The following is a 25,113-nucleotide window of genomic DNA, read 5'->3' on the forward strand; positions in this document are numbered from 1 at the left end:
TTAGACACTAGAACAGAGACCCTGTGCCTAATAGAAGAAAAAGTAGGCCCAAATCTTCAGCATGTCAGCTTAGGACCTGACTTCCTGAACAACAGGATGGATTCAGACCATCATCTCTAGCAATTAGAGAAATGCAAATCAAAACTACTCTAAGATTTCATCTCACTCCAGTTAGAATGGCAATTATCAAGAATACAAGCAATAATAAATGTTGGTGAGAATGTAGGGGAAAAGGTATACTCATACACTGCTGGTGGGACTGCAAATTGGTGCAACCACTACGGAAAGCAGTATGGAGATATCCCAGAAAACTTGGAATGGAACCACCATTTGACCCAGTTATCTCATTCCTTGGTTTATACCCAAAGGACTTAAAATCAGCATACTACAGTGACACAGCCACATCAATGTTTATAGCAAGCGGCTCAATTCACAATAGCTAAACTATGGAACCAACCTAGATGCCCTTCAATAGATAAATGGATAAAGAAACTATGGTGTATATACACAATGGAATATTACTCAGCCTTAAAGAAGAATGAAATTATGGCATTTCCTGGTAAATGTATAAAACCAGAGAATGTCATGCTAAGTGAAATAAGCCAATCCCCCCAAACCAAAAGCTGAATGTTTTCTCTGGTAAGTGGATGCTGATCTACAGCGGGGCAGGGGGACAGGGAAGAATGAAGGAACTTTGGTTTATGTAGAGTGGAGTGAGGGGAGGCTGGGGCTGTGGGGATGGGAAGGACAGTAGAATGAGACAGACATTATTACTCTATATACATGTGTGATTACATTACTGGAGTGACTCTGCACCATGTACATCCAGAGGAAGGAGAAATTTTGCTGCATTTGTGTACAATGTGTCAAAATGCTTTCTATTGGGGGCTGGGGTTGTGACTCAGTGGTAGAGTGCTCACCTAGCATGCTTGAGGCACTGGGTTTGATCCTCAGCACCACATAATAATGAAATAAAGATAGTGTGCACCACCTACAACTAAAAAATATTTTTAAAAATGCATTCTATTGTAAAATAAATACATTTTAAAAATAATGTATATTTTAACATTGCTCAAATAGTAATTTTTAATGTTCTCTCTCTCTCTCTCTCACACACACACACACACACACAGACACACACACACACAGACACACACACAAAGGTAAGTTGGAGCTGGATATGACGGTGCATGCCTATAATCCCAGACTTGGGAGGCTGAGGCAGGAGGATCACAAGTTACTTGCCAGCCTCAGCAACTTAGTGAGGCCCTAAGCAACTGAGTGAGACGCTGTCTCAAATGAAACATAAAAAGGGTCAGAGATGTGGTTCAGTGGTAAAGTGCCCCTGGGTTCAAGTTCCAATACCAAGAAAAAAACAAAACAAACCACCCTCCACAAAAATGGTAAGTTGGTTTAAGGTAAGAGATACATTAATAATTAGCCTGACTGAATCTTTTGTAATATAAACATAAATCAAAGCATCAGGCTGTACTGCTTAAACAAATGCAATTGTTAATTTCAATTGAAAATAAATAAAAATAATAAGCAAACTTCTGTCAGTTGAGCTGGGACTTTGTTACTTGCAGCTGAAAGCACTCCCATGACAACGTCTTCAGCCCTGCTAGCTCAACAGGGCCTGGCGAGATCATTATTCCCCTGAAGACACTGTGTATCTTGATCCAGCCTCTCTGTGGGAGGGGGCGCCCCTTCCCACACACCCCATAGAACATGAGCCGTGTCAGGTGCTAGGCATGCATGTGCTGCACAGGGTGGAATCCTGACCCCGTCTGTACATCAAGAGAGTAACGGTTCTTTCTGAAACACCAGCTGTGGTCATGTGTGTTCCCGTGGCCTCAGAGCGGATCTGAAAAAATCAGGCAGCGTGGTATGGTGGATAAGGATGGCTACCTGACCAGTTCCAAGCTCAGGGAGGACATATGCTTGTCCGCCTTGTATCTCAGTGGAGCATTTAAGATTCTGTGGCAGTAAACAGTTCTGCAGCTTGCCAAAAGAGCGGAAAAGGCAGAGACTAGGTAGAGAATCTGTATGTGCAGTGCCTCTGATCTGTCCAGCCCTGGGACTCTGCAGGGGCCCTGGTCAGTGGTCCTGGGTGGGTGACAGGCACAAAAGGAATGAGCTGTGGCCCCTCAGGAGGAAAAGCAGTGGTAGTGCAGGTGGCACTGAGCTCAGTCAGCCCCATTTAGTTGCCCGCAACCCCTGGGGCAGGATACTGTTTCAGGTGGAGAAACTGGGGCCCAGAAAGACTGAAGAAGTTGCTCCAAATGATGCACCCAGTAGGGGCAGAGCCAGGATGCAAATCAAGGCAGTCTGTTTCAGTGATTCTTTTCTAAAATATTTTTTTAGCTGGGCACGGTGGCTCACACCTGTAATCCCAGCGGCTTGGGAGGCTGAGGCAGGAGGATTGCGTGTTCAAAGCCAGCCTCAGCAATGGCAGAGTGCTAAGCAATGCAGTGAGCCCCTGTCTCTAAATAAAATACTAAATAGGGCTGGGGATGTGGCTTAGTGGTTGAGTGCCCCTGAGTTTAATTCCTGGTACCAAAAAATAAAAAAAAAAATTTTTTTTTAGTTGTCAATTAACATTTATTTATTTAAGAATCGAACCCAGTGCCTCACACACACTAGGCATGTGCTCTTCCACTGAGCCACAACCCCAGCCCTGTTTCAGTGTTTCTAACCACTACCCTGAACACCCAACAATCCCAATGATGAACACACAGTAAATGAAAGCAAACAGCAGCTCTGATAGCTCCAAGCCCCGGCGATGTCTCAGGTCCTGGGCTGAGTTCTTCAGATTCATGGTCTCAGTGCATCCTTCCAACCTTAGACCATGCTCCCACCCTCATCCTATCTGACAGGTGGGAAATGGGCAGGTGGAGAAGCTGCGATCTGGACATGGGCGGCTGGGGGCAGAGCTGGGAAATCACACTGCACACCCACACCCAGGGAGCCACCAGAGGGCCTGGGCCACCTGGCCTGAACTGCTGGACCAGTCTTGCTTTCTCTCTCTGATGTGGCTGGAACGATCACTCTCCAGTGAAGAGTCATGGAGTGGCCACACCTGCCCTGGGCTTGAGGAGCAGAAGTGACAGGCTTACAGGAAGTGCAGAGAGGACACGGAGGAGACTCAAAATGGAGTCGGTTGTGGTGGTGCACACTGGGATCCTTGCAATCCCAGTGACTCTGGAGGCTGAAGCAGGAGGATCCCGAGTTTGAGGCCAGCCTCAGTAACCTAGCAAGATCCTTTCTCAAAATAAAAAATAAAAAGGAGCGGGACGTAGTTCAGTGGTAAAGTGCCTCTGGACTCAGTCTTTAGTACAAACAAACAAAAAAAACAAAAGGGAGAAAGAAAAAGAAAGAAAAAAGAAGAAAGAAAGGACTGGGGATGTAGCTCAGGAGTAAAGTGCTCCTCGGTTCAATTCCTAATACTGACAAAACCAAACCAAACCAAAACAAAACCCCCCAAAACCAACCAGCCAACCAACCAACCAAACCCAGAGGGGCTCAAAATGGATCCTGATCCAGTTGCTCTGCACCCCCCTGCCAAGCACTGCTGGTTCACCAAGACCATCACAGTGGCCTGCTCTTTGGGCTCCCTGCTTCCTCCTGCATCCTCACCAACCTCCTCAGCACTCAGGACTCTCTTCTGCTCAGGACTTAGGTTCCAGCTCCCTCAGGGAGAAAACCAGAGACCTCCCATCAGTCCTGTCTCCTTCCTGCCCTCAGGTCCTCCACTCCCCTCTGCCTCCTCTGTGGCAACCACCTGGAAGCAAACATTCCAGCAAACATTCCAGACACGTTTCTACCTCAGGACCTTTGCATGCCCCCTCTCTCCACAGATCTCTGCCTGGCTCCTCATTCCTTTGAGTTCTAGGACACAGCCTGGAACAGTTCCACTTCCCAAGCTGATTGTGACTCTGCACAGGTCTGCCATCTGTGGTCCCGACCTCACACACACAGGCAGGGCAGGCCCTAGCAGATCCCAGGGCCCCCAGATTACCTTTCAAGGCTGTGCCCCCAGATGGTATCCCGGAGACTGCTGGCACAGCCTGGGGAAGCCAGGCCACGTGCTTCCTGCCTGCTGGGAACGCCCAGCTGCGTCAGCTCCACGTGGAGAGGAGTCTCTGATTGCCCCTCAACAGCCCTGACAAATTGCTGTGGAGCCCAGAGAGCTGTGAAGCGTGAGCTGCCTCGGGGGAGGGCGGGGGCCAGGTGGCTGCCCGCCTGGCATCACCCAGCCCACTGTGGTGCCCAGCGCAGGCACTGGCGCCTGGCAGCATGCCTGGCAGCCGGGCTCCCATGACGAACGTCTGAGGGGAGGGTCTGGGAAGCCACGGGAGTCAATCGATGGGCACAGGCTGCAGCAGCTTCCATGGCAGGGGCGGGAGCCGGGGTGGAAGCAAGCGAGTGGGGGTCCCTGCTGGGGCACGGCAGGGCCCATCCCTTTCCTGGCAGCCCTTGGATTTTGCCCTCCATTCTCTTCCCATCTCCCCCCAAAACAGTCCACTTCTCCCAGACACCCAAGCGATCATTTTAAAGACCAGTTAGATCACGGCTCCAGTGTCTCCCAAGTCCCCCAAGCACGTGACCATAGTCATGAGCCTGCTAGAACTGTTCCTGCCCACCTTGCCCACATGACCTTGTGCCACTCGCCCCTTGGGCCCCCGCTGCACCCCGCTGGCCCTCTGAGCACTCCTGGAGCACAGCGAGTGGTTCCTGGGTCCCGGTGGACCTCGCCCTGGCTTCCTACAGCACATCCCCGCCCTCGGGGGGCTTTCTGGGACCCCCACAATGTTCTGTTGGGTTTTTCTCCCCTGCACTCACTGCCACCTGGCACACCACATGGTGGTTTAGTTGTCTGTCTGTCTGGCTCTCCCTGAAGAAACACGTCAGCCACAGGAGGGAGCAGTGTCTGCAACGTCCAGCTTGGCGGGCGCTGCCATGGCCAGAGAACTTGAGGACTGTTCCTCTGGGGCTGTCCCCCTGCCTTCTCTTCCTGTAAACATCTCAAGCACTCCCCTCTGCAGCAGCCCTGGACGCCCAGGAGTCAGGCCAGACGTGGGGTGCCTCCCTCCTCACAGGGTGTGTGCCTGCCCAGGGGCATCACCACATGGGCACACGTGCACACATGCAGCTGCTCTGTCCCCTGCTCCAGGCCCCAATCCTTCTGAGCTCGGCCAGCCCTCCCTCGAGGCTTTACCTCTTGTCTTGCCGTTAAACTACCTTTCAAAACCCAGATCCGCCCGTCACCCTCTCTGTTGAAACCTTGCCTGGCTTTCCTCTGCTGCAGGATCCATCCACATTCCGTGACGGCGCCAGGAGGACTGGGAGTGCTCTGACCTCTGATAACCTCTCCGACCCTTGGTTTCTACACCAAGAGCTCAGAGACCTGAAGGTGCCACCCTACTCTCCTTCTAAGGGACTTCACTCCTGTGGTTCCCTCTCAGAAGTAAACCCTCTAGCTGTGCGGTGAGCACACCTGTAATCCCAGAGCCCTGAGAGGCTGAGGCAGGAGGATTGCAAGTTTGAGTACAGCCCAAGACCTTAGCGAGACCCTGTCTCAAAATAAAAAATAAAAAGGGCTGGAAGGGCTGGGGCTGGGGCTCAGCAGTAGAGCGCTCGCCTAGCACATGAGGCCCTGGGTTCCATCCTCAGTGCCACATAAAAATAAAGATATTGTATCCACCTAAAATGAAAAAATAAATAAATTAAACAAAAGGGGCTGGGGAGGTGGCTCAGCAGTTAAGCACCACTGGTATTAATCCTGGTACCAAAAGAAGATTAAAAAAGGAAAAGAAGAAGGGCCAGAGATGTAGCTCAGTGGTAGAGGGTACCGAGTTTGATCCCCAGTACCAAAACAAACAAATAAATAATAAAGAAAAAAAAGAAGTAAACACTCTACATACTCCATCTTTCCTGTTTTTTTTTTTTACTTTTTTAAAAATTTCAAATAGCCAAGGCTGGGGGTAGCTCAGTAGTAAAGCATCTAAAGGCCTTGAGTTTTACCCCCAGTACCTCCCCTCAAAAAGTGTTCAACAGGGGCTGGGCTGGGGCTCAGTGGCAGAGCGCTTGCCTAGCTTGTGTGAGGCACGGGGTTGGATCCTTAGCACCACATAAAAATATTAAGCACATAAAGGCGTCCATCTACAAATAAAGGTGTCCATTTACAACTACCAAAAAAAAAAAAAAAAAAAAGTGTAAAGCAGCCCCTATTGGTGAAGTGTATGAAACATCACACACATTCATTAACATACATTCATTAATTACAAGGCAAACCTGCATGTCTATATCCTGGATCAGGATACCTGAGCAGCACCCCTGAAACCTCAGCCCCCTTCAGAACCTGTTCCCTCCTCCTGTCCCTCTCCCTGGCATAAATGACCCCTCCTCAGGGACATTACCCTTGCCACCAGGCTACATCAGAGCCAGCTCTGACCCACACCATAGCCACTCTCAGATCCACCGGGTTTCCTCTGACGCTGTCCCTGAGCAGTGACTGGTCACTGTGTGCTTGCGGTCTCCCCTGGTCCTGTCCACTTTGTTGCAGCACCCAGCAAAGGCCCTGGCGCACATCAGGCGCTAGCGGCACGAATGAACACAAAGTGCTACGCGCCACAGAGCTGTGCAGGCAGCGGTGGCCGCGAGCTCACGCGTGGTCAGCTCAAGGGCGCGTGCCCTCGGGGTGCTGCACATGGGCAGCAGGTTACCCCTCCAAAGGACTGGACTGGTGACCACAGATGCAGAAGGTTGCTGGGCTGCCTATGCAAGGGGCAGTGTGGCCAGCAGGGGGCAGAGGCACCTGGGTTCCCCGGGCCCAGGCCTGGCCTCAAACTGGTGCCTGCTGAAGTGGGAAGATGGGGAGGGCCGGCAGGGGGAGCTGGGGGAGCAGGGCAGCGGGACCTGCTGCTCTCTGCGTTCTTCTTTCCTAATCCCCTCCCTCTACTCTTCCCAGGAAACCTCTGCATGGCTGGGTCAGGCCCCTCCTCTGGGCTCCCTCATGGCAGCCCAAGCACCTCTGCTGGGCTCCCCCACACTGGCCTACAGCCCTCTGCCTGGGCCTCCCCACTCCAGCCTCGACCCCTGCCGGCTGTCACCCTTGGGGATGGACTTTGAGCTCTGGGAGGGCAGGCCTGGAGCCATCTCAGTCCCTGTTGTGCCCCCAGGATTTCCTGTAAGAGGCTTTGGCCCAGAAGAATTCTTCTTAGTCTGAGGCAGGGTCTCATTGAACTCCTCCTCTCCTATTCTATTTTTTAGGGTCTGAGTTACCTACGCTGGCTTGCAACTTGTGATCCTCCTGTCTTAGCCTCCCAAGTAGCTGGGATTACAGGTGTATGCCACTGCGCCCAGTACCCCACCCCCTCCCTGATTCTAATGACAGCTAGGCTTGAGGACCGCTACGAGGCACTGCGCGAGAAGGGATCATTGAATCCTCATTCCTATAAAGGAGGTATGGGATTTATTCCTGATATCATAGATGTGGAAACAGACCCAGAGAGGTCCAGTCACTTCCCCAAGCCACACAGCCAAAGCCCAGCAGAGGCAGTGCTTGAATCTGGGTGGGCTGACTCTGGGGCCCACACTCTTATCCATCAAGAATATTTCTTTTAATCAACCTACTTGATTCCCCCTAACTTGTCAGAAGGCAGTATCTGTGGAATCAGGGGATGGGTTTGAAAGGCTTTTTTTCCCCTAATACTCATTAAAACAAACATACATCCATTTAAGATAAAACATTTCCCTCCCAGTACCACCCGAATCACCTCTAGTACCCCATTTTGGGAAATGCAGTTCCACACTAAAGCCTGGTTGCCTAGGAGAAAACTTCAGGAAGCAGCTTTAATGAGTAGATAAGAAAGATTTGCAATTAGCATCAATTGTCTGTATGCAAATTAAAGCTCCCAACCGCAGGGCCCTATTTTGTAGCAGCCCCCCTCCCATTTCACTCCCCCCACTTCTGGGTTCAGCAAATCTTCTCAGACACAGGGTAATTTTGTACCCAGCTCCCTGCCTCCGTCACCACCTACTCCAGGCACAGCTGCTTTTATATATCACTGATTTTAAAACCCCAAGATTATCCAGGTTCACTAATGTGGCCTGTGCCCAGAAGAGAGGCCACCACAACCGAGGCCAGAGACACCCTGTCCTAGACACTCTTGGCCCCACGTTCCTCCATCTACATTTGCTGATTATTTCTCCCTAGCTCACAGCAAAGGTCTGGGACAGAACAGCTCCTCAGGAAATATTTTTCTTTTTATTTTATTTTCTTGTTATAGGGATTATACCCAGGATTGCTTAACCACTGAGCCACATCCTTAATCTTTTTTTTTTATTTTTTTTATTTAGAGACAGGGTGTCACTGAGTTGCTTAGGGCTTTGGTAAGTTGATGAGGTTGGCTTTGAACTAGAGATCCTCCTGCCTCAGCCTCCAGAGCTGCTGGGATTACAGGCGTGTGCCACCACGCCTAGCTCCCAAGAAATATTTATGAATGAAGTGAGCACATGAATGAGTGAAGGAGCTGTCCAAAGCAGTCCAGGAGTTCCAAAGATTGACTACTTAAACAGGAAGGTGACCTGAGGAGGAGACCTAACCCACTCTCCCTCTCCTCCGCCTTAGCTCTTCTCCAGGGCTCTTTGACTCAGGAGCTCCAGGGATGATGGCGCCCAGAGCAAGCACTGCCACCACAGCTACTCTCAACTCAGTGGCTATTAAATCTGCCAAGAGACAGGTATTTCTACACAGAAACCCGATGCCACTGTGCGATGGGCTGTGGGCAGAGCATTCTGAGGCTGCTGCCTGAGGGCACGAGTCCGGAGAGGAGAGAAGCTGTGGGTTTGGGGAGTGGGGAGTGGGTCCCTGCTCCAGTCAGTTGGTAGAGGAATGTGAGGCAGGTGGTGGCCTGAGGGGCCAGCACTGGGGATTTGACCACAGCAGGAATCTTTGCTTGGGGCACACACCTCAGAAGGGGTCCCTGGATGGGACCGGGCCCATGACTCAGCGGACCAATTTTCTTACTCTGCATTTTTGGGAGGTAATTTACTGCTTTTAGCAGAACCTCCAGGTACACGTGGTTCAGACTCCAGGCTGCTGGGGTTCTCACCCCTAGTGCCTCCTCAAAGTGTGCCTTCCCAGACTTCCCTGTAGCTAGGATGTCACCTGACAGCACCCACTACCATGGGTTCTGGGAAAGTGCTTGCTTTCTCCATACCAAGGGGGAGCTGCACAGAAGGGACAACTCTTCCCCCTCCTCTGTCCCCGCCTGCTACCGCTAGGCACCATAGCCATCTTGAGACTAGCGACTCAAGCCAGCTTGGTAAATTTTGTGGAGCAGGAAGTTCCAGAGCGCTAATCCTTGAGGCCTCCCTGAGCCCCTGAACTGGCCTGACCCTGCCCTCTCTGGACTTCAGGTCACTGTTAATTGTTTAAGTCATAGCCAAAAGCACTCCTGACAGATGCAGTCTATGACTCCCAGAAAGCATAAAAACCACTGATCTCAGTAGGAGAAAAAGAGATAAAGGGTCAGAGAACCGAGATAGATAAGGTCAGAGAGATAGCCAGGGGTTTCTCTCCCTCTATCGGGGTCCTCAAAGGCTGATGGATGGGCAGCAGGGGTGGTCTACCAGTCTCTGAACCCTGTAAGCAAACTGGTGTGTCAGCGCAAGTATCTGGCATGTTTCTGAGGGTCCCCACCCAGGACGTGACAGGTGGTGAGGATCCCCTGTGGGCCGGGCTGCGGTGGGGCCTTACCTGGGCTGCCTTGGCGGGTCCCGGCTGCCCCCGGCCAGGCCTGTGGGAGTGCTGGAGCCCGAGGAGTACAGCTTTGGTCGGTAGCCCTTGCTCTGGCCAGCAACCGCAGGGGCGGGTGAGACCTCCCGCCGTCTGTCTGTGTGGTGGGACCTCCCGGTGGCCTCACGACCTCCACCACAAAGGCCCATACTTCCTGGGGGCTTGTGTGGCTTGGTGGGCCGTGGCACCTTGGCCAGGGACATGCAGCTGGGGCTGGAGGTGTAGACGGTGGTGTCAATGCCGCTGTCACTGGAGCCGCCCTTGGAGAGGGGGTCTTGCTCTGGCTCCAGGGGGTCCAGAGGGTCGAACCAGCGGTCGTCACTGTGGCTGCTGGACGCGTTGCTGGAGAGGGTATTGCTGCTGGAATGGCTGGAGTACTGGGGCTCGCCCTGGAAGGCAGGGAGGTGTGTCATCCCAGCCTCGGGGAGGCCTCGGCCCCGCCCTCCTCCATTCCAGTGTGAGCCCTGAAACCAGAGAGCTTCAAATCCTGGCTCCCTACTTACTGGCCAAGTTGGCGTGGGCTTGTGATCTGCTCCTCTCTAGCTCACTCCCGCTCTGTGAGAGCCGTGGGGTCCGCAGCCCTGCCTGGCCAGGCTCGGGAGCGGCAGAGGCTGTGTGAACAACAGGCCCGGCACCGAAACACCGGCCTCCTCCCCTTCTCAGCAAGGCTCCTCCTCCCTTTCCACGGCCCCACCCACTCAGGAGCCCGGGACGCACCCTGTGCACCCTCTGCTCACGCTCCTGCCCAGGCCCACAGCAGACTCCAGACTCTGCTCCATCTTCTAAACGCACTCCTTCCTCCACAGCTCCCTGGTCTTGCTCACCACTGCCTCCTGCTGGGCCACTCAACAGTCACCTCTCCAGCCCCCACCGCACCTTTGTTCCCCCCATGTTTACATGGTGTCCCTTCCTTGCTCAGAACTGTTTTGTGGTCCCATCTCACTCTGGGGGTATGCTAGGGTCCTCACTATAGGCCACAGGTCAGGTCTTCAAGGTCTGGTCTCTAACTGGCCTCTGTTCTGGTCTCTAACTTCGTCCTCCCGTTCCTCTTGGTCACTGCGGGTCAGCCAGATTGCTCTTCTTGAGCTTCTCTGAACATGTCAGGCGCAGTCCCACCCCAGGGCCTTTGCATTTGCTTGAGTGCTCTTCCCTTGGTTATTTTCAGGGGTCACCCCTAACCTTTTTCAAGGTTCTGGGCTTAAAGATCACCTCAAAGGGCATTGCTGACCCTAAAACAGCAGGGTTTGTGGTTTTTTCCTTAACGGTGCTTTGTTTCTCTTCCACAGCGAGGATCCATTAGTGGTATAAAACGTCTCTGTTCCTTGGCTCACTGCTTACTGTCTGCACCGGGATGTCAACTTCCTGACGGGAGCTCACCTGTCCTCTTTGTCACTGTGGTCTGAATGCTCAAATGCCTACTGAATTAACAGAGGCAGAGAGACTGCCAGGAGCTCCCCCACATTAGCCCGTCTCCTGACCGCAGGCTGCACTCCCAGTCTCCCCTGCAGTGGCAGAGTCCTGTCACTGTACAATGACACTGTAACTGAGAGTGGTTCATGCCATTTCCAGGCCTGGCCTCAACACCTCCCCCATGAGCCCCTTTCCTTCCACTCCCCACTGCAATAACATACGGACCCAGCAGAGAGGTCGAGGTGCTTGGGAGGTGGGGTGACAGCAAAGCCCCACGAGGGAAGGAGGCTGGGTCCTATCACCCTTGGAGCTGCTCCCTGAATACCTGCACTGCACTGTCCCAGGAAGGGAACTGGATTTTGTTGCGTGAGGTCACGGAGCCTCAGGGGTGGCAGTTCATCTACCAGGATTGGTTCAATAAAGAGGATACTAAGGCTCAAGATGACCCGGCTGGTGAGGGTTGGAGCCAGGACATGAGCCTCAAGAGCTCTAACTCCAGACCAGATGTTTAGCCCTCTGCTGGGGGAAGGTAGTGAGGTGGAGGATGTGCTCTAGAGGTGTTCAAGGGCCAGGGAAGCTGCCCAGCCGCCCCACCCCCCATGCCTAGGGCGGGGCAGGGCAGGGCCAGACTCACTTTGGAATGCCTGTTGGGGGAATCTTTGCCTGCTGCATCCTGCCGGGAGCTGTGCTTGCTCATGCTGCTTCCAGCCATGGCTGACAGCCGGGCCTGGGCTGGCACATGCCACAGAGGCTCTGCAAAAAAAACAGGAGAAACACCAGTGGTTAGGAGGGACACAGACAGGGCCTGAAGAGTTGGCCCTGAATATGGCTGGGTGGCCCCCGCTTTGCCAGCCTGTCTGCTCACCTGGCCCATCAAGTTACACCTGGGGTATAAATTACCTGAGGGTCGGAATCATCAAAGCCAAACAACCACCATCAAATCATCCCCAAATGAAGTCCAGCACGCTTTTATACCTACTGGCCATTGGATTTTCTCTTTTGTAAATTACCTGTTCATCTCTTTTCACTATCTATCTATATCATCCATCCTTCCATCGCTCTGTCCATCCATTTACCTATCTTATCTTTTGTGTGGTACTAGGGATTGAATTCAGAGGCCCCTTACCACCCAGTCCCACCCCCAGCCCTTTTTATTTTATTCTGAGACAAGGTCTTATTCAGTTGTTGAGGCTGGCCTCAAACTTGAGATCCTCCTGCCTCAGCCCCCAGAGTAGCTGGGTTTACAGGTGTGTGTCACGGTGCCAGCTCCTTCCCCCATTTTTCCTTTTTATGTAGCGCTGGGGGTTGAGCTCAGGGCCTTATGCAGCTAAACAAGTGCTTGACCACTTCCTGAGCTACATTCCCCAGCCCTTCTTTAAATTTTATTTTAATAAAGGGAAATTGCTAAATTGCCCAGGCTGGCCTCGAACTTGTGATCCTCCTGCCTCAGCCCCTGCGTAGCTGGGATTACGGTGGGAGCCACTACACCCTGAACTTTCCACATTTTTCTATGATTTTGTATTTTACCTTATTGGTAGTTTTTCACAAGTAAAAGGTAGCAATCCTTTGTTGGTTAAATGTACAGGCATTTAAAACAAACAAACAAACATGTGATCATAATAAACAATGTCCTAAAATTTGATTTTCACTGATGACGTCTCCACACTTGCTTTTCATTTCACAGCTTCACAATTCATCAATGCAACTGAATGTGAAGCTGCTGCATTTTTAATAGCTGCGCAGTGTTCCATCAAGGGAATCTGTATCAATTATTAACCAGTGTCTACTGATGGATATTTAGCTTATCTTTTTTTTAAAAATTATTTTTTAGCTGTTGATGGACCTTTATTTTTTATTTATTTTTATGTAGTGCTGAGAACCGAACCCAGTGCCTCACACATGTGAGGCAAATGCTCTACCACTGAGCCACAAGCCCAGCCTGATATTTATTTATTTAATTTTTAAAAAATAGTTTTTAAAGCTATTTATTTTTTATTTGTAGTTGGACACAAGGCTGTTATTTTATTTATTTATTCTTATGTGGTGCAGAGGAGCGAACTCAGGGCCTTGCACATGCTAGGCGTGGGCTCTACCGCTGAGCTACAACCCCAGCCCCTGATATTTAGCTTATCTTAATTTTGCTGTTGCAGTGGCCTCTCCTCTATTTGCAACTTGGGGCGAGTGTGAGATTGTGCCCAGGACTGAGTTCTCCCAGTGGAACTGCTGGTTCAAACGGGAAGCAGGTTTGAGGCTGTGATGGTGCACACTGGTCCAGCTCCCAAGGCTAAGCAGCGGGCCTGAACTGAGCCTCTGCCTCCAAGTCCACTATGTCCCAATGTCCTATACAGAACTGAAAACTTGGGACTTAAAAATCTGACCAACATCAATGAAGGGCATGGAGTTAACATCTAGCACAACTGCATGCTCTGAACCCAGAGGTCTAACCCCAAAGTCCACACTTATTCCCGACTGTGTTCAAGATAATTGTAATCATATTGTTGAGCAGTGTTCTGTGTCAGGCAGGACTCTAGGTGCTGCGCATGCTTCATCTCGCTCAGTGTCCCAACACTCCCGTCAGGTGGCTCTCAGTACCCTCTCCAACAGAACATCAAGACTCAGAGAGGTCAAGTAATTGATCCAAGGTGACAACAAAAGGGACAGGCCACAGAGCAGCTGAGGTCAGTCTGGTATTAGAGCCTGTGCTCAGGCCTGGCACCCTCCTGGGACTCCGCACCAGTGACAGCACTGGCAGTGACGGAGGGGAAGGGCTTGAGAAGCAGGAGTCTGTTTTCTCCTAACCATGGGCTGCCCCCGCTGAGGGCATGATCTCGCTGGACCCCTGAACTGCCCTGGAAGGAGAGACCCGTAGGATGTGATTGAAGCTGAGAGGGACGAGTCATGAGCCGTGCTCAAAACCTTGGTGCCATGCCTCCGGGAGCCCGAGCTCACCTCCACACCTCCGCTGCCCGCAACGCAGCGCTGGGTGCTCAAGCCACCCTCTTGTGGAGGAAGGGGTGCCTGGGGGCCAGGCAGGATGCTCAGGGCCTGCAGAACAGCTGGCTGCTGCAGCCTGGGCCTGCTCCGTGTGCTGCCGCCTGTGTGGCTTTTGCTCAGGACCACGGATATGAGGAAGAAGCGGGGCTGGCTTCTTTCCCTTCTCTTGTCTGCAGTTTGTCTTTTGGGGTGTCCTACATACCCAGGATATGTCTGGATACCCTGGGAGGTGGCCAGTCCATGCAGGGGAGCCACATGTCCACAGAGTCAAGGCCGAGGCAGTCACACCCAGCCTGAGACACTCTGCTCTCAGGTGACAACCCCACACTGTCTCTGGCTGGCTTGGACCTCCTCTGGACTGCAGGCGCCTCACATCTAAGTAGCTGCTGGGTACCTCACGGCGACCGTTCCCACACCCCCACCTCTCAGTCTCTCCTGCTGCTCAATGGCTGCTCCATCCTTTTAGCTGCTGAGGCTCAGATCCCTGTGTCACCCTCGACGCCTGCCTCACCCGCACCCAGGCATCCGGAAATCCACTCAGCTCCACCTTCCAAACACCACACCAGACTCTCCCACCTCTCCCTGGCTCTGTCCCACCATGTCTCCTACCTGGCAGGAAGCCACAGCCAGAGGGACCCTGGGACTTTGCGAAGAGCTTCAAGTCCCATCTCTCCTCTGCTCCGAAGACTGAATCTGTGGCTCCCATCCATCCTGGGTGAAGGGCAAGGCCCCACCAGACCTATAGCGTCCTCCTCCCTTGACCTTGACTCCACCACCTCTCCGGCCAGAGGAGGCCTCCTCCCTGATCCTTGCACACAAGCTTCAATGCTGTCTCAGGTCCTGGACGGGCTGTTCCCTTTCCCTAGAACGTTCTCGCCCCAGGTGACATCTTTGCATTCTTGCAGCCTCCACTGGATGTGATTTGCTCAGTGGTTCCCCTAAACCGTCCATCCTTCTGGACGCTGGTAGTTTCTACTGGTATTACTCTGTCATCCCTGTCCCCTGGGTGTGGTCCGCCTCTCCACTATTAGTCCCAAGAAGGCAGGGAGCGTGCCCACTGGGCTCCTACTGCTCCCAACACCCAGGCTGGTCATATCAGCAACATCGGGAAGGAATGGAAGGGTGAAGGGCCAGGTCCTTCCCATCCTGGCTGTCCAGTGTCTTCTTGCCCCTGCCTCTGCCCTCAGCAGGCCCTGATCCTGGGCCTTGGCCCTTCACTGGGCCCTTTGATTGGCCTGGCTCTCCTGTCCCATCTTTGACATGAAGGACAATTAACAGGATGGCCAGGCATGAATTTGTGGCCGCTGCTGAGCACGGGGATGCCGTCCCAACCTGGGTATTCTCAGGCCTGGAAGACGGTGGCAGGTCCACACTGGGTGACTGGGGTGGTGTCTGAAGAGCCTGGAACCAACAGACCTAGTTCACATTCCCACTGTGTTGCTCACCAGCAGCAGCAGCAACCTTTCTGTGCTTGGCCATCTCTCTCATCTCTACACAGGGCAGTCACATGCCCACTGTGTGCCTGTGGTGACTCACTAGGAAGGTATGTAGAGCTCGGGACACCGCCTGGCACATGACAACCACACAAAGCCTGGCTGCTGGTTACGGCTGCTCGTTGCACCAGGGCTGGCGAGCGCCTGTCTGTGATGGTGCCTGGTCCTCGCCATCTCTTGAGCCCCATTGAACTACCTTTTCTTTGGCTCCAGGATACATTCCAGAACAGACTTCCTCATGATTTCTGAACACAGATTCTCTAATTTGTGTGTGTGTGTGTGTGTGTGCATGTACGTGCGGGGCGGTGGCAGGGAAGGTGTTAGTCAACTTATAACAAAGTCCCAAGGAAGCGAGAAGGGAATCAAGCTCTAGGGGACAAAATGGAGGATGGGGGAGAACAACAGTGAGTTCTCTAACACCCATCTGGGGCCTATGATGGATGCTAGAAACATTCCCTCCCCATCTTACACTCTGGTGTAATGAAACAGCCAAGCAACACTTCTTTTTCTGAACTGAGTGAGGATAAAGAAAAAAGATCCAAATCTGTCTGTTGTGGGACCAAGATCCCAGACCTGCAGTCAGGATCAGCTGTGGAGGAGGGGGACTGGAGGAGGGGGACCGCCTCTGAAGGCCCCAAGGCAGCAGAGGAATGCTAGGGACAGGTGGGTCTGCTTGCCTGGGGTTCACCCATTGACCCTGCTTTAAAAGAACCCTGGCCTGGGGTGTGAGGAGCTCTCCAGGGTCCTCCTCCTTGGGCATGCAACCTCTCCTATACCCTAGGGTGCCTGAGGAGCTGGGGAGGGGCTGGGGAGGGGCCACGTCACCACACACAGCTGCCTGGAAATCCTCAAACGTCCTCCAGGAGGACATCTCCCCCTCCGCCCCCTATGAGGTCAGTGCTCTCCAGCACTTCATTTTTTCCCCCTTCCTTTTGAACCCATCTCACCATTCATCTGGAGGTCCTCAGACTTCAAAGGGACTACAAGTTTGTTACATGAGAATATGTTTGAAATATTCAACTAAGTAGTACAATTTATTATATGAGAATAAACATTTGGGAAGATGCTCAATCTCATCATTCATCAGAAAATACAAATTGAAAACACAATGTGACAGGGGCATGGTGGCATACTCCTCTTCATCCCAGTTATTTAGGAGGCTGGATTGGGTAACACAGCAAAAAGAACCTGTCTGAAAACAAGGCACAACGTGATGGCACAACATGCCCACTCAAATGGCTGAAATGAAATTAAAAAAAAAAAAATTAAAAACTTAGTTAAAATATGTATGTACGTAAGTACTAGGGATTGAACCCAGGGGCACTTTACCACTGAGCCACCTCCCCAGCCCTTTTTATTTTTTATTTTGAGACAGTGTCTCACTGAGTTGCTTAGAGCCCTGCTAAATTGCTGAGGCTGGCCTCAAAATCGTGATCCTTCTATCTCAGCCTCCCAAGTTGCTGGGGTTATAGGCATGTGCCACCGTGTCTGGTGGGCAGTTTCTTATATATGACCTAGAAGAAAAACGAGCATTCTCTGCCAGAAAAACGAGCATCCATTCATCAAAAGCCAGGTGCAGTAACATTCCCAGTGGCACTCCTCTAAGCAGCTCCGAACTAGAAACAACCCAAATATCCATCAACACAAGAATGGAGCAATAAATTATGGTTCATTCAGACAGTAGAACACTACTCAGAATTTGCACTGCTATACAGTCTCGCGACGGCTCTCACAAATAAGACATTAAGCAACAGAAGCCAGATGCATATGCACAAAATATATAGAGACTGACTGTATATTCTATGAAATAAAAACCAGGCAAAATGAACTTAGGCCGAGAGAGGCAGGACGGGGTGGTCTCTGTGGGTGACCCAGAGGATGTGGGGCCTTGGGAGGCTGACCATGTTGTTTTCTGCCCTGGGTGTGTTCACTGTCTTATGCCATCAACTGCATGCTCGTGATTTGGGCTCTTTCCTCAGCACATGTTACATGAACATCAAACTTGAAAAGCAGCCTGGCAGGGTTTCATAAAGGAGAGTCACGGGATGCAGTGGGCTCTGCTCCCCTTGGAACAACCCTGCCAATCCCCTTCAGCTATCCTTCCCGGCTGCCATCATGTCCATGTTACATGTCCCTCCTCCAGCTCTTGGGAGACCATCTCTGACGCCCTATCTGGCTGCATAAGGATCATGGTTCAGCTGCTACCCGGTGACCCCTCTGCCTTTCCTATGTTCTTATAGCTTTTTGTGTATTTCATTCATCACTGATAGGGAAGCGGGGGTTACCTGTTGAAATGTAGGTAAGAGGACCTGCTGGATGAGGTGGGCCAGGAATGGCTGGTCAGGGAGGCCCTACCTGGCTTCTGGCGCTCCATGGTGCTCTCCTGGCTGGTCAGGCCGCCTGAGGAGGAGTCGCCGCTGGACATCCCGTCGTGGCTGAAGTGGGGATCGAAAGACAGCAATGGGTGTGGGGCGGCTGCATATCTGCAGGGGAGGACAGGGACAAGAGCACAGGATGAAGGACAGAACTTTGTTGTCCTGAGTCTTGCTCACAGTGTGTTCTACACCCAGAGGCTCTGCGTGGCCTGAGGCGAGAAGCTGCTGGCCAGGCTGCAGGCTCAGGAAGACATTTGCCTGGAACCCAGTCAGGGAGGCAGCGGTACAGGGAGCACAGGGCATGGCGGGCTCCTGAGGAAGGAGTGTGCAGAGACGTGGGGCAGCGCCCTGTCCTCGAGTTCCTTCTTGGCTGTGAATGGGGTGAAGTATCTGGCTTTGCCAGGACCTGCCACTCAGGCAGCCTCTGTAGGTATGGGAGGCCCTGAGGGTAGGATGGGTTTTACACTTCACTACTGCCCTGTGTCCAGCAAGGCCCAGCACCTTCCAGCCCTGAACCTCAGTCTTCCCAGATATCAAGGGGCAATCACAGCAGGCTCCTCCTCACAGTACCTAGCCTAGGGCTGACATGAAATGTGTGTCACTCAGCCCACAGGCTAGAACTCTGTATCCTTTTGTGCTGAGGAAGGCACTGCCTGGGGAGATCATGGGCTCAGACTTCAGAAGGAGGCAGATCTAGGATCAAACCCCAGGCCCACCCCTTACTACCACCTGACCCTGATTGGGCAAGTGCTTCTGGATTTGAGCTCTGTTTTTCCACTTGAAAAAACTAAGGCAGTACTGACTGAGTTCCAAGGAGTGTGCAGAGACGTGGGGCAGTGCCCTGTCCTCGTGCTCCTTGGCTGTGAATGGGGTGAACTACCTGGCTTTGCCAGCGCCTGCCACTCAGGCAGCCTGAGTCCCAAGTTCTTGGAGTTGATGAAATAACAAAATTGTCCCCTAGACAGAGGTCCTCCTGGGTGCTGGCTCTGGACACCCAAAGGCAAGGCAAGGACTTAAGGGGAGGTGGTGGCGGCAGATGGTTCTCCCTGCGGGCTCAGGGCCACTGGCATTTTCCATGCCATGGGGTCAATCTTGTGGATCCCTTCCAATGTCTGACCTACCTCTGCTCAGAGCCATTGTGGTAGAAACTCTCCTCTCTGCCTGAGGTTGGTTCAAGGACAGGTGCAGCACACAACTGTGACTAAGAATATGTGAGGATTTTGAGGTTTTTTTTTTTTGGATACTGGGAATTGAACCTGGGGTACTTTACTGCTAAGTTACATCCCCAGCCCTTATTATTTTGAGACTGGGTTTCCTTGAGTTGCTTAGGGCCTCAGTTGAGATCCTCCTGCCTCAACCTCCTGAGTCTCTGGGATTTCAGGTGTGTCACTTGCACCAGGTTGGTTTTGTGAGTTATTAAGACTTCTGCAAAATATTCCTGGCTTTCCACCTGCACACACTGCACAGCTGCACTTTCCAAGCCCTCGAGACTGGTTGGATGTGTCATGTGACTAGTTCTCGCCATCAGGGAAGTGACTAGAGGCTCACGGCTGCTTTCCTGTCCCATTAGCAGTGGAACTGCAGAGTGGGAGAGAAATAAACCTTTAAGCGCACACTCTACCACAGAGCCACACCCTCAGCCTTCGTTAACTTAAGTCATAGAGACCTTCAGGTGTCTGTTACCCAGCATAACCTGATCGTGTTGGAGAGGGTCCCCTGGGGGACTTCTGGGAAAACTTTCCTTGCTCCTATGAGAGATGACAAGAAATGATGGCCTTGTTTCCTCCAGATGTTGCTGGGTCCAGACATAGCACCACAAACAGCTATCACCTTCCCACTGGCAGCCAGAGGAAGGCCAACACCGAGGTGGGAGAGCCGAGCTGAGGGACCGGCGCGCCTCATGCTGTGGTGATGCTGGATGAACCTCTGCGCAGCCTGCCCTGCCTCTGAGCTTCCTCTGCCGTGGAGAACGTGTTCCTACCAGGTATGAGGGGGCTCGGCTTTGTTTTTTTAGCCAGAAGCACCCCCTTAATGTGGACCATGAGCCCTGGGGTGGGGGGGTGTCCCTGAACTTCCACTAATAACACTGATGGTGTGATTCCCCCACCTGGCCCTTTGCACCCGTGACTTCAACATGGGAGGATGTGTCCGGGAGGAGAGGTGATAAACTCAAGTCCAACAGGGTAGGTAAGCGACTTCTCTAGGGTCACCTGCCAGCTCAAAGTCAGGGCTTCTCTGCAAAGACCACATTCTAACTGCCAGGCTTAACTCCCCCAGGACAGCAGAGGGCTGCTTCAGAGGGGGCACTGGAATTTCTAGAAATTCCACTGCCCTGCCAAGAAAAAACACATTAACCTCTCTTCCCCCAACTAGATTTTGATCTCTACCACCACCTGAAAGACAGAGTCAAAACACAAACCTAATTCTTCCTGTTCTTCATGAACGTCTAAGGGCCCAGTTTTGGGAATTCAAGGGATTTTACAAAGGCGGCTCTGGCTCTGAGGTGACCTTTTCTTCCCTGGCTGCCTCCACACTTGGCCACAGCCTAGTAAATGTGTCTCCACTGCTGCTGGAGACAGAAGTGTTGACACATTTATCGTTTTCCCAAAAAGTCAATATCAAATTCCGAGTACAAGGGGAAACATTGGCAGAGGCTCTCAGGAGCCAGAGAAGAGGGAAAAGCATGAGCGGTCCAGGCTGGGCTGCTCCCCAGGACCTGCTCTGTGCCGTCTTTCCTGGAGAGAGGAGCCCAGCTGTATTTGGACAGTGAAGTGATTGACCAACAGACTACATTTCCCAGGCTCCCTTGCAGCACTGGCCAATGAGTTAAAAGGGAAAGAGCTGGGACTGGGGATGTGGCTCAGTGGTCGAGTGCCCCTGAGTTCAATCCCTGGTGCCCTCCTCGCCTCCAAAGTGAAAGAGCTGTATGTGGCTTCTAGCCAGAAAACCCCTCAGAGGTGAGCTCTGGGTGCCTCTGCCTCGTCATGCCCTGAAGGCCACAGCTTGAGCACTGTGGGCTAGGAGGCAGGCATCAGGCCAAGGACAGCGATGCATCAAGGAGGAGCTGGATCCCTGACAACATGGGAGAAAGAAAGAAACCCTCCACTGAATCACTGCTTTCCATGTCATGCAACTAAGCCTAATCCTGATAGACCACCTCAGCTGGACACAATGCCAATTCACCTCTCAGCTACTGTCCTCAAGCAAGACAATCTGCACTGTATCAAGTGCCATTCTCTTATAAGACTTTCTATTATCCCCGTCAAACGGATGGACCTATGTTGACCACTCACTGGAACTGAATGTCCCACTTGGGGCCATTGCTATAACTGTCAAACTGGGTGCCCAAAAGTACAAACTGACTGAAATCCGGGCATCTGCCCATCTCCCCATGCACATGCAGCTCTGGGCAAACGTCCCTGGAAGAAGAGGAGAGGGAATGGCTGTCTTCCATCTCATCTGAGATATTTTAGAGGAATTACTCTATCTTTTCTTGGAAGATGAAATCACTTTGGAGATGAAGGATTTGGAATTTTGATGAGGGACTTACTCGCTACAGTTTTGGGCATCTCCAGGCTTCTGCCAGAAGTGCCAACTCTGGGGAAGTTGAGCTGGGGGTGCCCAAGTGAGCCTCAGAGCAAAGTACCAAATAAGTGTGAATGTGAACATGAGCTTCACCAGAGCAGAGGGCTCTGGCCTCCTCTGTCAATCTACCCTCATCAAATTACAGGATGGTTGGGTAAAAGGGTAGACAGATGATGTAGTCATTGTTAGCAGCCACCCCAACAATCATTGCCTTCTTTGTCCCTGTTGATGGAGCAGATTTTGCTCTGGCACCAGTCCTGTGTCATATGACTTGAGTAAATCCTGACAACTTAAAAGGCAATCATTGGGGTCCAAAGCAATCTTCCAGGATGGATAAGTGACTCAATTCTTCTTCTTCCTCTTCCTTCCTCCCTCCCTCCCTCCCTCCCCCTCCCCCTCCCCCTCCCCCTCCCCCCCCTCCTCCTCCTTCTTCTTCTTCTTCTTCTTCTTCTTCTGTTTTTGGTACTAGGGAATGAACCCAGGGGCACTTAACCATTGAGCCACATCCCCAGCCCTTTCTAAAACTTTTTAAATTTGAGACAGGGTCTCGCTAAGTTGTTGAGGCTGGCTTTGAACTCCTGACCCTCCTGCCTCAGCCTCCCAGAGTCATTGGGATTACAAGTGTGCCACTGTGCCCAGCACTTTCTTCATTTTTAAAAACAAAAAATAGTTCTTCCCTCTCCTTTTGCAGGGCACTGGTTTTACTTGGGGCTATGAGTAAAGCCAGATAGTTGAAGACATCCCTGAGTGTGGGAGATGATAATTACCCACCTCATGCCTTCTTTTTCTTTTTAACTATACTAGGGACTGAACCTAGGAGCACTCTTCCACTGAGCTACATCCCTCGCCCTTTTGATTTTGAGACAGGGTCTCGCTAAGTCATTGAGACTGGCCTTGAACTTGTGATCCTCCTGTTGCTGGGTTACAGGGGTGTGCCACTGCACCTCCCACTTCATGTCTTCTTGAGTTAGGTTGAGTCACTTGTGGTCAAGTGCCTCCTAAGGAATGTACTATTCTTTATGGAGTTGGCTGAGGAAAATAGAAAAAAAAAAAAAAAAAAAGACCCTCTAGGGCACCTGAGGGCTCATCCTGCACACAAGTGGCAAACTTCTGGGAGCAGGGACTGCAGCACCAGGCTCCACTCCAGCTGCCAACATGGGCCCTTCCTCAGTGCTGACAGTAGCAAGCCTTATGGAGCACTTCCTACGTGCTGCGCAATTTCCTGGGTGCTCTCCACAGTCTAGGAGATAAGCATATGGAGATGCAGACAAACCGACCTGCACACACTCACTCAGCCGGCAAGAGACTGTATCTGGTTTTGAACCCTTAATGATCATGTCATCCTGTCTCTCAGTAAGACAGGCCACAAGACAGGCTCTGTCTGTCTACCTTTGTGCTCCTAAAAGCTTGAGTTCATCCAGCAACTTGTAGGCCTGCTGGATATAACAGAGGGTCCTCACTGGGGACAAATATCTCTGGCTGGGCTGGCATGTCTGATTGGATCACATGGGCTCAGGATATCATGAGACAACTGTGCAATAGGGAGAGGGAAGAAGCTAAGGCCAAGGCTACTAGAAAAGCTCTGACCTGCTTTTGGGCCTTTTACTGCAGGCTGGTGACTGACTGTGAGAGGTAGTTCTGGGGGTTTAGGGCATGAGGTGTGCTAAAACATTCTGTGTCTGCCAACTAAGCTGTTGACAGACACAGTAATTTAAATTTTTTTTTTAAGTTGTAGATGGGCACAATATCTTTATTATTTATTTTTATGTGGTGCTGAGGATCAAACCCAGTGTCCCTCACTTGCCAGGCAAGTGTTCTGCCACTGAGCTACAACCCCAGCCCAGAGATAGAAAATTCTGAGATTTAAGTTGCAGAGGGCAGACTCTTGAGCATTAGAAGAGAGGGGTGGGCTGAGAGGAGCTGGATTCTGGAGAAAAAGGGATATTTTCCCACTTGCTAATGCCAGAGAGCCTGAAATGCAAACTCACAGCCCTGTGAGGGTTTCTGTGGACTAGGATTCCAGAGGGAACTGCGCATGTAGCCTTGAGGTGGAGGAGCTGAGTCCGTGGGAAGGCAGGATAGCTCTGAGGTCAGGGTCAGGCCACAGTCACAGACTCTGCTTCCTGGCATAGTGACCATAGCCAAGTTAATTCACCTCACTGAGCCTCAGTTTCTCTCTTTTTAAAATCTTTTAGTTGAAGAAGGACACATATATTTATTTTTACTTATTTATTTATTTATTTTTAATTTAATTTAATTTTTTAAATATTTATTTTTTAGTTGTAGTTGGACACAATACCTTTATTTCACTTAGTTATTTTTATGTGGTGCTGAGGATCGAACCCAGTGCTTCAAAGCATGCTAGGTGAGGGCTCTACCACCGAGCCCCAGCCTCAGCCCTTATTTATTTATTTTTATGTGGTGCTGAGGATCAAACTCGGGGCCTCATGCCTACAAGGCAAGCGCTCTACCCCTGAGCTCCAGCTCCAGCCCTCAGTTTCTCCTCTTTAAAACGGGGACAGTGAAACAACTAGCTCATGGAGTTGCTCAGAGGACTCCCTGAGATCATGCATACAGATTTGATGGGACAAATTAGAGAACCTAGAAACAGATCCACCCAAATATGCCCAATTAATCATGCTCCTATTATTAATTTTTTGGAATACCAGGGATTGAATTTGGGGTGCTTAACACCAAGTCACATCCTCAGCCTTCCCCCCCCTTTTTAATGTTTTATTTTGAGACAAGGTCTCACTAATTGCTGAGGGCTTCTCTAAGTTGCTGAGGCTGGCTTTGAACTTGAACCTCCTGCCTCAGCCTCTGAGCCACTGTGATTACCAGTGTGTGTCACCACGCCCACCTAATTTTTGTTTTGAGGAGCAAAAGCAATGCCGTAGAAGAGGGACAGCCTTTCCAATAAATGGTGCTGGAGAAAATAAAAAAAGGAACTTCAAGTTCAACCTCTTGTCTAGATAGACAAAAGCTGAGCGAAAAAGGATTAAGGACTTAAATGTCAAACCTAAAACTTCTAGGGAATAAAAGCGGCGGGGGAGGGAGGGATCTTCAGGATCCAGGACTAGACAGGGTTCTCAAACAACACCAAAAACATGATTAAAAAAAAAATGATAATTTGGACTGCATCAAAAATTTTAGTTTTGTTCTGCAAAGGACCCCATAAAGAAGGTAAAAAGGAAACTTAAGAATGGGAGAAAATACTTGAAAAATCATGTGTCTGACAAAGGACTTCTAGAACATATAAAAGTCTCTCAAACACTGCAAAGCATGGACTCCAATTAGAAAATGGCAAAAGACATACACAGACATTTCACTGAGGATAATATGCAGTTGGCAAATCAGCACATGAAAAGCTGCTCAACACCCTAAGCCATCAGAGAAATGCAAATTGAAACCACAAGGAGATATCACTACATGCCCATCAGAATAGCTAAAATGA

The 25,113-nt window shown here is 51.2% G+C and overlaps 1 protein-coding gene across 6 annotated transcripts in view; it reads right to left on the bottom strand.

Moving 5' to 3' along the window:
- Sipa1l3 (signal induced proliferation associated 1 like 3) overlaps positions 1–25,113 on the bottom strand; it is a 234,358-nt gene that overhangs the window by 25,382 nt on the left and 183,863 nt on the right. For all 6 annotated transcript variants that reach the window (XM_058577612.1, XM_046440085.2, XM_046440081.2 and 3 more), the window contains 3 exons: positions 18,055–18,182; positions 11,847–11,965; positions 9,764–10,191 (listed from right to left, as the gene is read on the bottom strand). In XM_058577612.1, the coding sequence (XP_058433595.1) occupies positions 9,764–10,191; positions 11,847–11,965; positions 18,055–18,182 (675 nt within the window). The remainder of the gene's footprint in view (positions 1–9,763; positions 10,192–11,846; positions 11,966–18,054; positions 18,183–25,113) is intronic.

The sequence above is a fragment of the Marmota monax genome, unplaced genomic scaffold, assembly GCF_021218885.2.
Source record: "Marmota monax isolate L192 unplaced genomic scaffold, Marmota_monax_Labrador192_F-V1.1 WCK01_AAM20220418_F8-fsc00228, whole genome shotgun sequence".
Classification (NCBI taxonomy): Eukaryota; Metazoa; Chordata; class Mammalia; order Rodentia; family Sciuridae; genus Marmota; species Marmota monax.